Source organism: Wyeomyia smithii, chromosome 1, assembly GCF_029784165.1.
Source record: "Wyeomyia smithii strain HCP4-BCI-WySm-NY-G18 chromosome 1, ASM2978416v1, whole genome shotgun sequence".
Classification (NCBI taxonomy): Eukaryota; Metazoa; Arthropoda; class Insecta; order Diptera; family Culicidae; genus Wyeomyia; species Wyeomyia smithii.
The window spans coordinates 42,124,049-42,138,441 of record NC_073694.1 but is presented as its reverse complement, the minus strand read 5'-3'; the positions used below and the strand labels follow the sequence as shown (position 1 = coordinate 42,138,441).

Sequence of the window (14,393 nt, the reverse complement as noted above, 5' to 3'; positions counted from 1 at the left end):
AGTGCCTTATTTTCCCACGGTCGGAGCATCACAAAGGTTGCGATCAGGATATCCAACAGCAAACTACCCTTCTCAAAGCAGCTGAACAAGTAGTTGAAGATTCTTCTTTTGTTTTTTCAAAGGTCTCAAGTGTTAGACTTTGGAAAATAAAATGCTTTTTCGTTCTGTTCAATCAATGTTATCGTATTTTGATGTATGTGAATTCATAGCTAATAGCCCCCCAAATGGTTCTTTGCAAGAAAATTGCAAAGTATTACACTTTATTTAAAATGTTAGAACGCTTTAACAATGGTTTCTTCGACTCTACAGCAGCAAAAATTTGAACTTGATTCACCAATCAGCATGAACAGAATTTTTGTCCCCCAGCCGCATAATTGCAATATGCCGCACACGGAACAGCGAGCAAAAGAAATCGCTTGTCGTTCGAAGCCGCAGCACAATACGGGTTATATTGTTGCGCGTGTGAGAGCACCGTAGGTCTTTTTTCGCTGGTTGCAATAATGAAATGCGATCCATGAAGTCTTTCGTCTAGTGTAGATGAGAGAATGCGAAACTTGACAAAAAGGCGGGACCTATTTCAAACCACTTTTTTATAATCGAAGCTTCTGGTTAGACTAACTACATTCTTTTGATAGATTGTGGGACAGACGAACGGTCTTATATAAGCAAATTGCTTGCCGGTTGGCCTTATTACCTCACTGTCGGGGCAGCACAAAGGCTGCGATCAGCATCATATCTAATTTTGAATATCAAATTGCCCTGCTGAGTGCAGCTGAAAAAGAAATTAAAAATTATTCATTTTGAGAGCGGAAAAATTTACACCAACGAATACAATCAATTTTTTTGCGAAAGGGCAGCATCTGCTAAAGAAGTATTAATTTATGATATGAGCGCAAATTGTTTCCTCTAAAGGTTTGCTGTAAATGTTAGAGGAAAAACCCGAAAAATTGGATGCTGCAACTAAGGTTTAGAACAAAAAAAAATGTGTAAGACAAACATTTTACAAATGCGTAAATTGTGGTGGAAGTCACAAAGTGTCTCATGAAGATTGCCCCGAGAGAAATAGACAGAATAAAATAGGAGAAGATATGGCTTACAACAAGACTTTGCATTTTGAAGTCAACAGAAAATACCCCAAAGAAATTAAATCAGCACAAAATAGACCAAACATAATAAGAGATTTCCCACCGCTACCACAAGAAAAGTTGAATATAAGTAACGAAGCCACAGAGCAAAACATTACAGTTTTTTAGCACACACGGTGGAAAAATGAAACAAAATAATTACACTTAGCAGATTTAACTAAAATCACACTGCAAATTAAGAAAGATTCTACAGAAAGGTTTAACCTCAACCGTATATTCGAAAAAATCGAGGAAATTCAAAATACAATAGCTTAAAAGACAGAAAAAAGCGATACAATAAAGCTTGCTTCATTTTGAATTGGAACAAAGTTTTGCTTATATTGTGACGCTCCTGGTGGACGGATTTGGAAGTTCGTGACATTTTTGACATTCCGCTAAACGGCTGTATTTTGTATACAACATGGAAGCCGAAAAAAGGTAGAAAATTATACACAGTCATTTGGAAAATACATTGTGGTGTGCATCTAGGATAGCAAAAAGTTGAAACTGCTTATCAAACGGTATGAGGAAACATTGCCAACGATTCAGAAGCCTCAAGCTTATCATCGGAGTGGAACTTTCGATCGAAAACTGCGTGATTAGATTTTGAAGACCATCAAGAGGAATTCCAATTCGGTACTGCCTATAGTAGCGTGAGAAGAATTTAACTCCGTGATGAAACCAAGTCGTATCAAGCTAGTGAAGAACCAGACCAGACCATAAAACAGAATAGTTGTGGTAGAAAAATGAATGTTGTTGTTACACATAAAACAATAACGTCGGAACTGTATAAAAAAAGTGTCTCCAAAAACCGAGAGAAATATTTATGAAACCATGCAAGTGTGGTTTGGGTATTTGTTGTTCTAAAACCAACGAAAAACGTCCCAAAGCCGAAAAACCTAATTTCAAAAGCTAGAGTTAATCAAACTGATTGGAAACTTTCGTTAAATTCACTCTCTTCAGTTTTTACTGAGAAAATTTACCACAAAGCGACAGTTTCTAAAACGATAACATCTCAGAAAACAATGATCAATTTTTAATACCATTCCTACTCAACCTTGCCAACCAGAAACTCCCTTGCTTCAAACTTTGCAAGATTCGTCCCAAAACTTCGATACGCCGCACCCGAAAACTTGCGCATTCAATTACCGAACTCCAACGGTTCGTGAAATTTAATTTTCCTCGTCAACCGACGGTGAAATTCGATACCTCGCAAACGGCCAGCGCCAGGCGAAGATTCGTCTACGACCGCCGCATCTTTCGCGCCCTTCTTCACTCCACCAACGGTACGGTAACAGCAGATTCAGCTCGCATCCGTCTGTACTTTTCCCCATGAATAACAAATCCACGCGATTATCACTTTATTATTCACCCTCTCGGAAAAACTTCCGACTCCCACTCCAGCCACTCACTCGAGAGCAGGCAAATGGAAAACTCTGTCACCCCGCCGCACGAAAACCTGTTCGGTATTTGCAAGCACTACGCCGCCGGCGCCGGCCAGAACGGGAAAAAATGATTAAAAATTAAAATTAAATCAACATCACACGCGTTCGGTCCATCGTTTCACGTGTTTGCCGGAGGAAATTTTCTCACCGACTGCCGCCTACAGGCGGCTTTCAGCACTTTCCGCGCTAACTTTTTCCAGTTTGTTTTTGTTTTTCAACAAACAAACCGCCAACGGCCTTCAAAAAAGCATCCTCCGACGGCAATTGTGAATAAAAATAAAAAAAACTTTTTCGAGGGCTACTAACCTGTACTCGTGATTCGGGCAGGTTGATCTTGATTGCAACCTCTTCGCGCATGAAAATATCCGGGTAGCGCGTCTTGCCAAACAGTCCCTCCAGGACGTCCAGCTGAGCACGGGTGAAGGTGGTCCGCTCTCGTCGCTGCTTCCGTGGATTAACACCTGAAAATTATGAAAAAAAGCAAACAAAAGAAAAAATTAAACACATTCCAAGATTTTTACCCGTACATCAATTTGATTAAAACTAAATCGTAGCCTATTTTTTTTTTTCTAAAATACTTAACATGTATGAAACAAATCTGAAACTGAAACTTATTGGCCTTTTTGACTTCTACGATAGATTACCAATCAACAGTGTACCAACGCATCGAAAAAAAGGTGTGAATTACTTGAATTCCACAAGGCCATCGACCTGCACGATCGAACCCAAAGTGCACAACTCAAGAGTCCTTTTATCGATCGACCAAAGCCAAACGAATGCCAGACAGCAACGAACACTCGAGCTCTCGGGGAAGCCCACTCACAGCACAGCATAGGACACCGGAACGGAAAAACTATCAGGTTTCAATTTTAAGGTTCACTTCCAGTCCGAATGTGGCTCGGGACTCTACCTTGTTTTTCTTTTCGTCGTCCTCCACAGCTCGAATATCAATTACCAATTTGAACACTAGACAAACCATACAAATAAGTCGGCGAGACACACGTGACTTTCCGTTTTACACCCACCGCCTCCGCTCCCTCTGCCTAGAGTGCCCGATGAGTGCGAAAAGCAAATATTTACAGTGCCACCCTCGCATTTCCCACAGTCTGGGAAAGCCCACACACACACTAGATCTCAATTAGGCTGGAAAAATTAATTGCTACGAAAACACGACACCCGGAATCGCGGACGACGCCGCCGCCGGCGGTGACTCGTCGTTGCTGAGCAGATTATCCGCTGACTGCAAGGATTTGTGCTTCCTGGTTGGCGGCAGCCAAGGAAGAAGTTATGTAAATAGTGTGGCCCGAACGGCACGCGGGTCAAACAATCGAAGAGGGTGAAATGGTTTTTTTTCTCGAGCAGAACGGGTGAGGGTGGCGCCGCCGCTGGCGTTGGCACACACGTTGCGTGTTTTCTTTCGGAAGAAACGTTTTTTCAACGCCAAGTGTTTTGACGCAAGCGAGACGGTAGTTAAAATTTTTAAGTGTTTGGCTGCTGTAAAGTTGTCCAAGAGTGGGGAAAACAAGAGCGAATAACTGTGACGCGGAATGCACAAATTATAAATATTCCATTCTTTTTTAATATTTTCTATTTTATGGTCAACATGAATTGTGTCAACAGATCATCAATTTAGATCTTTGAATGTAAAAGTGCACCTCTCACTATTAAGTGCACCGCCGCATCACCATCGAAACTTTATGTGATGTCAATAAACTCTGTCATTCATAAACCGATTCCTAGCGGACATAACCCATGTACTTAAATAACAAACGATACCCGATTTGCCGCAATAATTGGCAATAAAATAATAATGGATACGTTCCATTTTCTAAAACGGGATAGCTTCATTGAAAGACTCCAACTCAGGAGAGATAAGATATGGGGAATATTACGTGAATTGCGCAATGAAATTTTGAATATCCAACTGGTGAAGCGGTTTTGTAAATTGTACAACATTCAGCTTTAGCAGTTATTAAAAAACAAAACAAACATTTCAACGGAGAACGATGCTGTTTTGCATGTTGCATAACAAAATACCTCCTGTTGTTTACTCTGGTTGATGATACCATTGTAAATAAGATTCGGCCACACTGCCATGATATATTTGTGATATTCATTTTGTATGCGAAATGTAAGTTTCTGGAGTGTGTGCAGGTTTTAATTGAAGAGCAGATATTTACTGATTCTAAATTTCTTACATTTTTCTCCGATTTGCGCCGACTTTTTGGGCAATTTTAAGCAAAGTTTCGAATTTAGAGCAATTTCTGGTGGTTATAGTTACATACACAACTCTATCTGAACTTCGATTTATGACATATCGCGGGACAGTCCCAGGGTTGCGTTTGAAATATCTCGCATTGAGTTCATGAAAATAAAACCGAACGTTCTTCATGCAGAAGAAAACAACACTGTAAATAAAAAACGACTGTTGCGAATAATTATATGTAATTTTTGACCATTTGAGCCGCTTTTAATGCCTGAGTCCGCGTAAATTTCAAAATCCGCACGAAAAATCAACTGAAAAGCAAGTGGAAATTTGACATAAAAAATATTTAAAAACGTAGCATCAAAATTAATTTTTCTGCGAAATTAACGTAACAAAACGCATAAACTCCCAAATCCACACCGGCATAAATTTTGAAATACAAATAAAAGAACCATCGAGTTCCGAAATCCGGGTAGAATTACACGCTACATAAAAAACTCAAAAAAGCACGTAAAACGTACCTTTAGTGTATATCTCACAATATTTCGGCATTAACCAGAATCCACAACACCCCTCCACCCCCGGAATTATTCTTGCAATTGATATCCCGCAATAGAACTTTAACGAGTCACTTCAGTCTACACTCAACTTTCAATTAAGTCTGTTCTAGTTTCTGAATAAAGGCGAAAAAAGATACTATTAAAATATCTCAAAAAAATACGCTGACTCAAACTGAAAAAAAAGAAAGATTATAGCTTTCTAACCATGCCTGTCAATGGTGGTGCTCCTGGAAAGCTCGAAAATGCGTGATATTTTCAAAGACCCTAATGAAGTTTTCCCGTAAGCAAACGTAAAAGCGACGTTTTTAGTCCTGGGATGAGATCTGTGTTAATTAGTGTTGTAGGAATAAATAACAATCCTAATAAAAACAGTACAACATAAGACGTGCTCCAATGCTCCAAGAATATAGTCAACTTGATGAATGTATGTACGAGAAACTAGAGAAAATTTTCACCTCATTAGCAATGCAGGGTTTTAAAAGTTTCGTTAAAAATTTGGCCATTGAAACGCTTATTTCATTTCGCTCAATTTAAATGGAAGCAAAGGAAAACTTTTTTTTTTCTCACTGCGACCAGAATCGTTAATCTATGTCCGGATGTATGCAGTATCCCGCACGTCTATTGTTGTCAATACCGCTATTGAGAAGTGGCATGCTTATTATTATTGTTTTATCCGTGCTTGTGTGTAAAGTCATTTTATCCTTCTTTTTACACGCTCTCGACTCTACTATACTGAGCCTCCTACCTCCTGCCAAATATCGCCAATCATAATTCTCTGGAGGAGTTCTATCGTGCGTCCTTCTAACCAGTTTTTTTTAAAGAGTGGGACTTATCCTTTGTTAGGAGGAAGTCACGCGAAGGTATTATAGATTTCAGTGTAGAAGAAGGGGAAGTTGTGAGGTGCCTGAGAATAAACCGATGCTTAAGTCCTTTTTGGCATCCAATGGCTTGATTCTACTGAGATTCGAACCCACGATCATCCACTTGACAAAGCGGCTACGCACCTCCCCAAAAGGGCGTTAAAACGTTAACATTACTTCAAATTATAAGCATATTTTACTGCAAAAGTAGCTTTGCAAAACGCATGCTTCAGTGAAACGCAATCAATTTCAGAGTCACTTTTCAAAAGGACCTAAGTTGATTACAGAGCGCAGTGCTCTTAAACGTCGAATTAGCGGTACACTAAGGTCGATTTTTACGCATTTTTTTTACGCGGCTTATTTTACGTGGGTTCCGGAATTTACACCGTTTTTATACTCGGATTCCGGAATTTATGCGGTATTTTTTTGCGCGGATTTCGGTTTCCCTTCACTCGGAATGCAGAAAATTTCAGCCCCCTAAAATTATACGTAGCATTGGATAACACCCCCCCTTCCCTTCTAAAAAACGTACAAAAAACAAGCTGTCACTTTTATTAAAAAATATTTGAAGAAATTCACCGTGTCAAGTTTAATTTATTCATCATCCATACATTTGTTATAACATTTCGTATGGTGTTGACTGCGCTTTTTAAAATTATTCTTTGTTCTGCAGAATTTGTCTTTTGGACTATATTCCGAATTAGTTTTTAAGCACGTTTAATGGTTATTGAATACGCGAGAAGGTAATCGTAGGGGCGAACTATGCTCGAAAATGGGTAGTTTTTTTTTTTAACTTTTCTATCAATTTTGTTACCTAAAATAGGAGCTTCGTAGCCGCAAAGTTACAGAGTCCGCTTTAATAAGCGGTTGATCGTGGGTTCAAATCTTAGTAGAGTCAGGCCATTTAATTATCAAATGACTTTAACATGAGTTTATTCTCAGGCTCCCCACCACGTACCCTTCCTTCAATCTGAATTCTACAGTACCCCTGTTGACTCTCCTTCTAACAAAAATAAGTCCCTATTCTAATAAAACTGGTGTGAGTAACATATGAAAATTCTCTCCAGGGAATTGTGGCGATATTGTTAGGATGGACAGAGACTCGGTATAGTAGAGCAGTAAGCTTGAAACGAAAAGGTAAAAATTACACACAAGCACGGATATGAATGATAAGCGTATCACTTACTTCAATAGTGATACTGCCAATAATATGAAGTGTGGAGTACAGAAAACACCTGAGCAATATCACAATAGATCTAATCTATGGTCGCAGTGACGAGTCCACACAGGAAAAATAAATACCTTAAACATTTTGATAAAATAGTAATCTTGTATTTTTTTTCTGTTTCGAACTGATTTTAAGCACTTTATTTGGGATTCGAAGAGATAACAGTGACATAAATCTTACCATTGATAACAGACATCCAAGCTAGAACAAAAAACTCCAACAATCGCGTGTGAAATTTCAAATTCTTACTCTTTTGGAATGCTAACGCCATGTTTATGCAACTTGCGACTTTAATCACTTTAGTGATGGCATCACTTGATTATAGTCAAAGCAGCCAGACGCATGAAAGTTCTCACAGATTTTGCAACGATATAACACTGATTTTGTAAGGTTTGTGTTTTTTTTTTTTCAAATCAACAGTAAAACATACGAATTTATCGCAAATATAAACTGGGATGGAATAAATTGTCGATTATGTACAAATTACGACTGCTCAAAATTTCTACTTCGAAAAACGGCAACCCTTGTCGATGTTATCAAATCATGGACTACTAAGAGTTCTTACTGCGAATTGTGACATGCTAAAAAACCGTTGCATCTTTTTACACATGAACGAAATTAGCTTGGATGTCTGTTATCTGTGATCCTTCTGAAGACGAAGATTCTTCCTAATATCGTTTATACATTTGTTGTTGCAATAATTATTGAAAAGTAGGATCTCATTTCATGTTCATTTTATTATAACATATAGAAGCAAAAAGGTGTCTTATGAAAGTTTTATGTGTGACACTGGTAAAAAACAGGGTTGATATTTTTCAGCGCTATGGAAAATATCTATCATAAACGTTAGTTGTACCGTGGCAAGCAAATATTTCACTATCATGCCATTTTTGATCTCTCTTACTTCGTTTTCCCATTATTCATAAAAAAAAATCAAATCATCCGTCAGTTGCAGTGAAAACTTCCTTCTGAAAGTTTATTTTTCTTAGTTTTGTTGTGTTTACAGTTAGTTTTTGTATATTCAAGGTACTGTACAGTGTTTATTATTACAAAAGTTCACACCATTGGACAACGTAATTTTATTCCCCTTACAAAAAAAAACTGTATAGTTTGATACTCCGAGAGCAATCAGCTCCAGCAAGGATCTTTGTTGGCGTTTCGCTTGCTGTTTGATTTTCATTTTCGCTTTACTAAACTGCCATGAAACACATAGGGGAACTGTTCCATTATTCATCTCATTAAGCCGATATTCACGAAGAATGCCCGGATTAGATACCAAATTTTCACGAAAACATTGAACAAATAAACAAAAACCGCTTACGTGCTTCTATGAAATCGCCCAGCGTTGTATATTTAGTAAACTTAGCTAGATTTAATCTAAATTTTGTAAAACAAACCATTTTTCACAACGCTTTCATATCCATCTCAACACTTAAATCACTGCTCAATTATTCATCTCAAGACGCCCCCATATTCATCACACTGTTAATCATGAATGAATCACATTATCATGAAAGAACGTAACCGCAGACCGATATCTGCTATCTGCTGTAGTTGTTTACGTTCAAAATATCTGCTGTAGTTGTTTACGTTCAAAACTGGTAACCAAGGTAACCACTGCAGTGCTGTCAAGCTTTCAAGCTTGTTTTTGGAAATTTGAGGTGAACATTTCAAAGATTAAAGTAGGTATTCTTTTATTTTTTTTTTGTTAGGGAATTAGAATTACGTTGTCCATTGATGTGAACTTTGGTAATATAGTAATACTTTTGGGGAAGTGAGTGATTTTGTTTAGTGATTTTAATAAAAAGCGGTCCGCTAGTGATGAAAAAAACTTTGGTTGACTGCTGAACGAGTCCCGTTGTAGCCGCGTAGAGCAATGTGCGGATTTTGTTTTCTGAGGTAGGTGATTGAAATAAATGAGTTTTCGAGTGCAGATACCTAACTATAATATCAAATTTAGAGCTTTTAGGTGAGTTTTTGAGGATTTTACTTTATGAGAAATCTAAAGTGAACTAAGAAGAATCCATTCCGTGGATTAGCAAATTGGTTTAGTTAAAAAATATGCGTTTTTTCCTATTTTCAATTGTGTTTTCATGTTGTATGAGATGATATATGGGCTGAGACGAATAATGGAACAGTTCTCCTATCAGTTTCATCCACAATTTCGTCGATTTTGAGCTATGGCCATCGTTGGTTGAAATCGTCAATGCTTTTTTAAAATAAATGTGGAAAATAATATAACTTGTTTTGCTAAATTTTCAAAAAATATCATGTCAGTTTGTCCCATCTAAAGATTAATCGCATACCAGTCCCATAATGGATATTGTAAAAAATAACGTTTGTATTTAAAGTGTCAATGCTTTTTTCAACAACGTTTTATTCTTCCTCGTAAAAGTGATCATGTAGCCAGATCAAAACCGAGACAATCTTCAACGAAGCTATCAGTAAATGCTTCACAAGCAAGGATCAGATCTTTTGCACGACATTGTTTAATTATTTCACATTTTAAAAGTGATTAAAACAAACAACAACAGTGAACAACAACAGACTGATTCAATCATTCAGCCATTTTTATTGCGTAACCTTGAGCGATGTGCGTGAAATATTTCATCAGAGTATGACAATTCGTTGCAGTGTATCAAAAAAAGAGTGTTCGTTCATTGGAAGTGGAAATTGAAAAAGATTGATTGTAGTTTTCGAAGATTTTTGATTGTGAACTGTTTTTATCAGCACTGGTAAGAGATATTTAAAGTAGACACATGGTCGGGAAGTGTCCTAAGTCTGTAGTGTTCAAACATTTAAAGAAATGTTTTAAAATATGACTGAAAAGTCAGTCATACTTCTACCGATCGGCGATGGCGAGAACTAAAGGAATGAGTGCATTGAAACTCCTCCTGCCTGACTATCATAAGCATACTACTTTGATAAACCTTATCATTTACCAATAGGTTAGGTTCAGTAGGGTATGTAACATCGAAATCTTCTTCATTTAGACAGGTCCTGTTTATCGACTCTGACAGACTATTCACAACTAAATTATTTTGGTAAATGTTCTAAACTTTTGTACTTCTAATGGCTATACTAGATACAAATTTCCGTGACCAGTTGAATACTTTCGCTCAAAATCTACATGAATGGCTCGTGGGTCTTTTTCGTTTAACTTTTTCTGTAAAGTTGACGTAATTTTTTTGGTGGTTTGAGTTCACACAAATCCATTATCGATTTTTTTATCAGCTGAGAGCCCCGTTTCATTTCGCGGTAAGTTTCTATTAACTCAAAAAAATATTTCAAAGGTATTAACCACTGTTACAAAAATTTCAAGAAGCTTTAGAAGCGTTCAGAATTTTATATTCGATTTGATTTTACAGACATATTAAACAACAATGGACATTCAGTGCGATGTGCTGATTTTGTTGGAAACAACATGCAGTTTTTATGTTGTGTGTCGTTTAGTGTCAGTAATTGAGTCTCAAAGTTTGTTTACTAGGGAGAGAGAGAGAGAGAGATCGGTTTTTCCTGTGCAATTATTCCAATACGAGTGGATTGTAATATCTTACGTTTGATGAAAAGGTGAAAATCAAAACCTACCACGTTTCAGGCTTCTCTAACAAAGAGATTGGGCGGAAAATTCATGGCGCACTTACGGTTGGAAGAAATTCCCTGAAAAATGGCGTATAAAAGTGAGCGTTCTACGAAGGATAAGTATAGAATTCGTGTAATTGCAGTGAACCAAACGAACAGCATTTCAAATTCGAGCAGAATTGGAACTTGCGATAACTACATGCCGCGTAAAACAAGTACTCTCAAGCAGTTCAAACTTGGAGTCGTACATATAAATGGCTTTTAAAGCCTAAGTTGACATAAACAGAATCGCTTCAAATTCGCAGAGAAGTACAGATTTTGGACCGATGAGTGGAAAAACGTCACTTTTTTCTCTAATGTAAAAAGCTTAACCTTGATGAACCAGATGGTTGGTAGTACTGTTGGCACGATTTGCGTAATGACCCGGAGTCAAGTTGAGCAGAAATTTTGAAGGTGATACAGCGATGTGCCGGAGAATTTTTCCCTTTTGAAAGAAAGCTTCCGTTGGCAAGAGATTACAACAAAAATGATGTCTGAGCACCATGTAAAAATGCTAAAAATAAGTTTAATTGAACACGGCGAGGCTTTGATGGATCAAAACTTCGATTATCAGCAAGATAATCCACAACTTAAAGCTGGTGAAACAGTGGTTTGCTGAGAAGACGACGAAATTATCGAGCGGCCAGCCTGTTCTCCGGATCTGAATCCGGTTGAGAACCTCTGGTTTATTCTTTTCATATCCCGTGTCAATTTTCAATTTAACAACATATCCCGCATAATCAATAACCATAAACGGATGATAATGCAGATCGTTTAACGATAACCCACCCAGTTGTGACTATATCCCGAACTAGTTGTTAAGTAAGTTTTTTGGTTATTGATTATGCGGGAGCTCAAATGTGACTCTTGAAACAGTGGTTTTGTCCATGATATTGCATCAAGTTGAAGTCATTCGTAAAAATGGCTCCTACAAACATTATTTCTCGCTTCAAATATAAGTTATCCATCAGAAAAGATATCCTGCTATACGTGTGTAATATTTTGCAACAGTTTCATTACAAAAAGCTACTATTTTCTAGGACAAAGATTGTACAACACAACTGTGTTAGTCGTGTGTTGAGCCCGAAAACTTGCTTTCAGCAAATATCCACCAAAATGGCGCCACCCAACGACGTTGACAGTGGCATACCAAGCACATATTCGTGCTTCAGCTGCCAAACACACAACCGACCGTGATTCGTTCGGCGCATCTGTTGAGTGACAGCTTTGTGTTAACAAATGCATGCACACATATACAGCGACTGCTTCGCTATATTTCTTTGTGTCGATCACGATCGCCCATCTGGTTGAATGTTCGTAGCAATGGATGCTTTTCAGTGTTTTTCTTTGTTTCTGGCATCCCGGACCCTAGTGTAACACGGCAGCAGCGAGGCGTGATTTGGAATAAATTCAGCAGTAACCCTCCGACCGACGAGACAAAACAGACGGACGTCCCACTGTGATCCGAGCGCGAACCCTCGGCTGCAACAACAGCCCAGGATCGGTGACAAATTGTAACTGTCACCCGGTTTCGCTCGCTCATCAAAAGTGAAAATTCCAAATCCAAAAGCAATATGGTACTATTCAGTGAGGCGTTCACTGTTGAAAGCGGGAAGGGTTCCTATTCGATCGGAACGAAAATAGAAAAAAAACTATCGGAAAATTGTCACTTTTCGCAAGGGTACTCGGACCCGAAAAAAGGGGAAAAAGTGTCAGGCTTCGACGACGACGACGGTGTCGCCGCCACCGTCGCCGTTCAAAAGGATAATGCTGATTTATGATAGTGCGAGAGTGTAGCGAGGTAGCTCTCGTACGAATGGCGCAATGTTTCTTTTTTTATTATTTTACTTTTTGTGTTCTCTTCGGTGTTGCTGCTTCTGGTTGTTGTTTCAGCGGATTTACAGCGCGTATAATGGTGGAAGAAATATCGGTACCCAGCTGATCGATCGTGCCGGTGCAATTGTGACCGTCGTCGACAGCAAACCACGGCCCATTAAATCGGGTTTTAATAAATGGTTTCTAATTTTTAGTGTCGCCACGCCGGTGCCGGGGGAAACCGGAGAATTAACTTTTATTCGGGCTATCAGTCAGGCTTTGTTCGTGACATGATTTCGAACGGCTGAAAAGGCCAGATCCGTGAAATATATTTACTAATAATGGTTTCTGTTCAACAGAATAGAGCAAGCGGTTATCAAAGTATGTTTACACTTCAGTCGTCTTATCGTGCAGTATTTCTGCATTAGCTGCACAGCGTGGGGTTTACGGCTCTGTGAGCCGGTAAATACTTCAACTCTTTTTCAAACCACATTGTTTAGCTCTAAGTGACATTTGTTCGGGAAAACTCTACCGCTTGATTCGAGAATAATTTTACTAATTTCTGCTAAGCGAACAAAACTACTTCATACTGCATACACTCAAAGTAACCCTTAGTAACGGTAGTTTTGTTCGGCTCTACAAAAGGACTTCTCTACCCCATTTCGAGCTGCACCATTGTTTGCCGGAGCATTCGTGTACAGTGGTGCACATTTCTCCAGCCCCACAAGCACCCCTCCTGCCTTCCAAGGAGGCGCACAAAACGGCTTCCACTCATGCAGAGTCTTTTAGTTTCGAAATCACAAGCCGAGAGTCGCAGAAGGAAAAACACTCGAAAAGAACAGGCATCCTCTGTGCATTATCATCACCGAGGGAAGCCTGCAAGCAGAAAGATAAACCGCTTACTGGGGTGGCAACCAAAATATTCCCCTCCCACGGGCGATGGATGTGTGGTACGGTTAGGGTACGAAAGATTCTTCCCCCGCAGCAAAAACAACAGTAACAACAACAACATCGGGCTACGCACACTACAACAGTAACTAACGAGAAACTGGGAAGGGGGTTCGGCTGGCGGAGCAGCGGCAGCATGGACCTATTCCCGAGGACCCTTGCACAGTTGTGGCGAACGCACGAGCGAACCGCCATTTTTTCTGCCTCACCGCAGCTTACCCCCAATGTGCCGGGTGCGGTAACAACGGCGACAACGGTCGGATCCGGTCCAAGAGTCGCAAGAGAAACGTCATTTATATTTTATGGTGATGCTATCTACCGAAGCAGTCGACTAGCAGGCAGAAGTAATGGAGGGAGGCCTGTATTGTAGCGGCAAGGACGTGCCAAGAGTGGTTGCTTTTTACGATGTTGGCAATTTATGGTCTCTTCTCCGTGCGCTGAGAGCTCTCCACCCGTCGTCGTACGGCGTACCCTTTTCCCTCCTTCCCGACCGGCTGCCACCAGGATAGTGCTGCCGTTTGGCGACCTTTGGCGTGTCCCGAAGCTGCACGGCAAGCTATTCCGTGTTATTTGTTTTGCTGCATGT

General features: G+C 39.3%; 1 protein-coding gene across 3 annotated transcripts in view; it reads right to left on the bottom strand.

Moving 5' to 3' along the window:
* Positions 1-14,393, bottom strand: part of LOC129717547 (homeotic protein ocelliless) — a 72,971-nt gene that overhangs the window by 8,651 nt on the left and 49,927 nt on the right. For all 3 annotated transcript variants that reach the window (XM_055667531.1, XM_055667530.1, XM_055667532.1), the window contains exon 3: positions 2,876-3,030. In XM_055667531.1, coding sequence (XP_055523506.1) covers positions 2,876-3,030 — 155 coding nt within the window. The remainder of the gene's footprint in view (positions 1-2,875; positions 3,031-14,393) is intronic.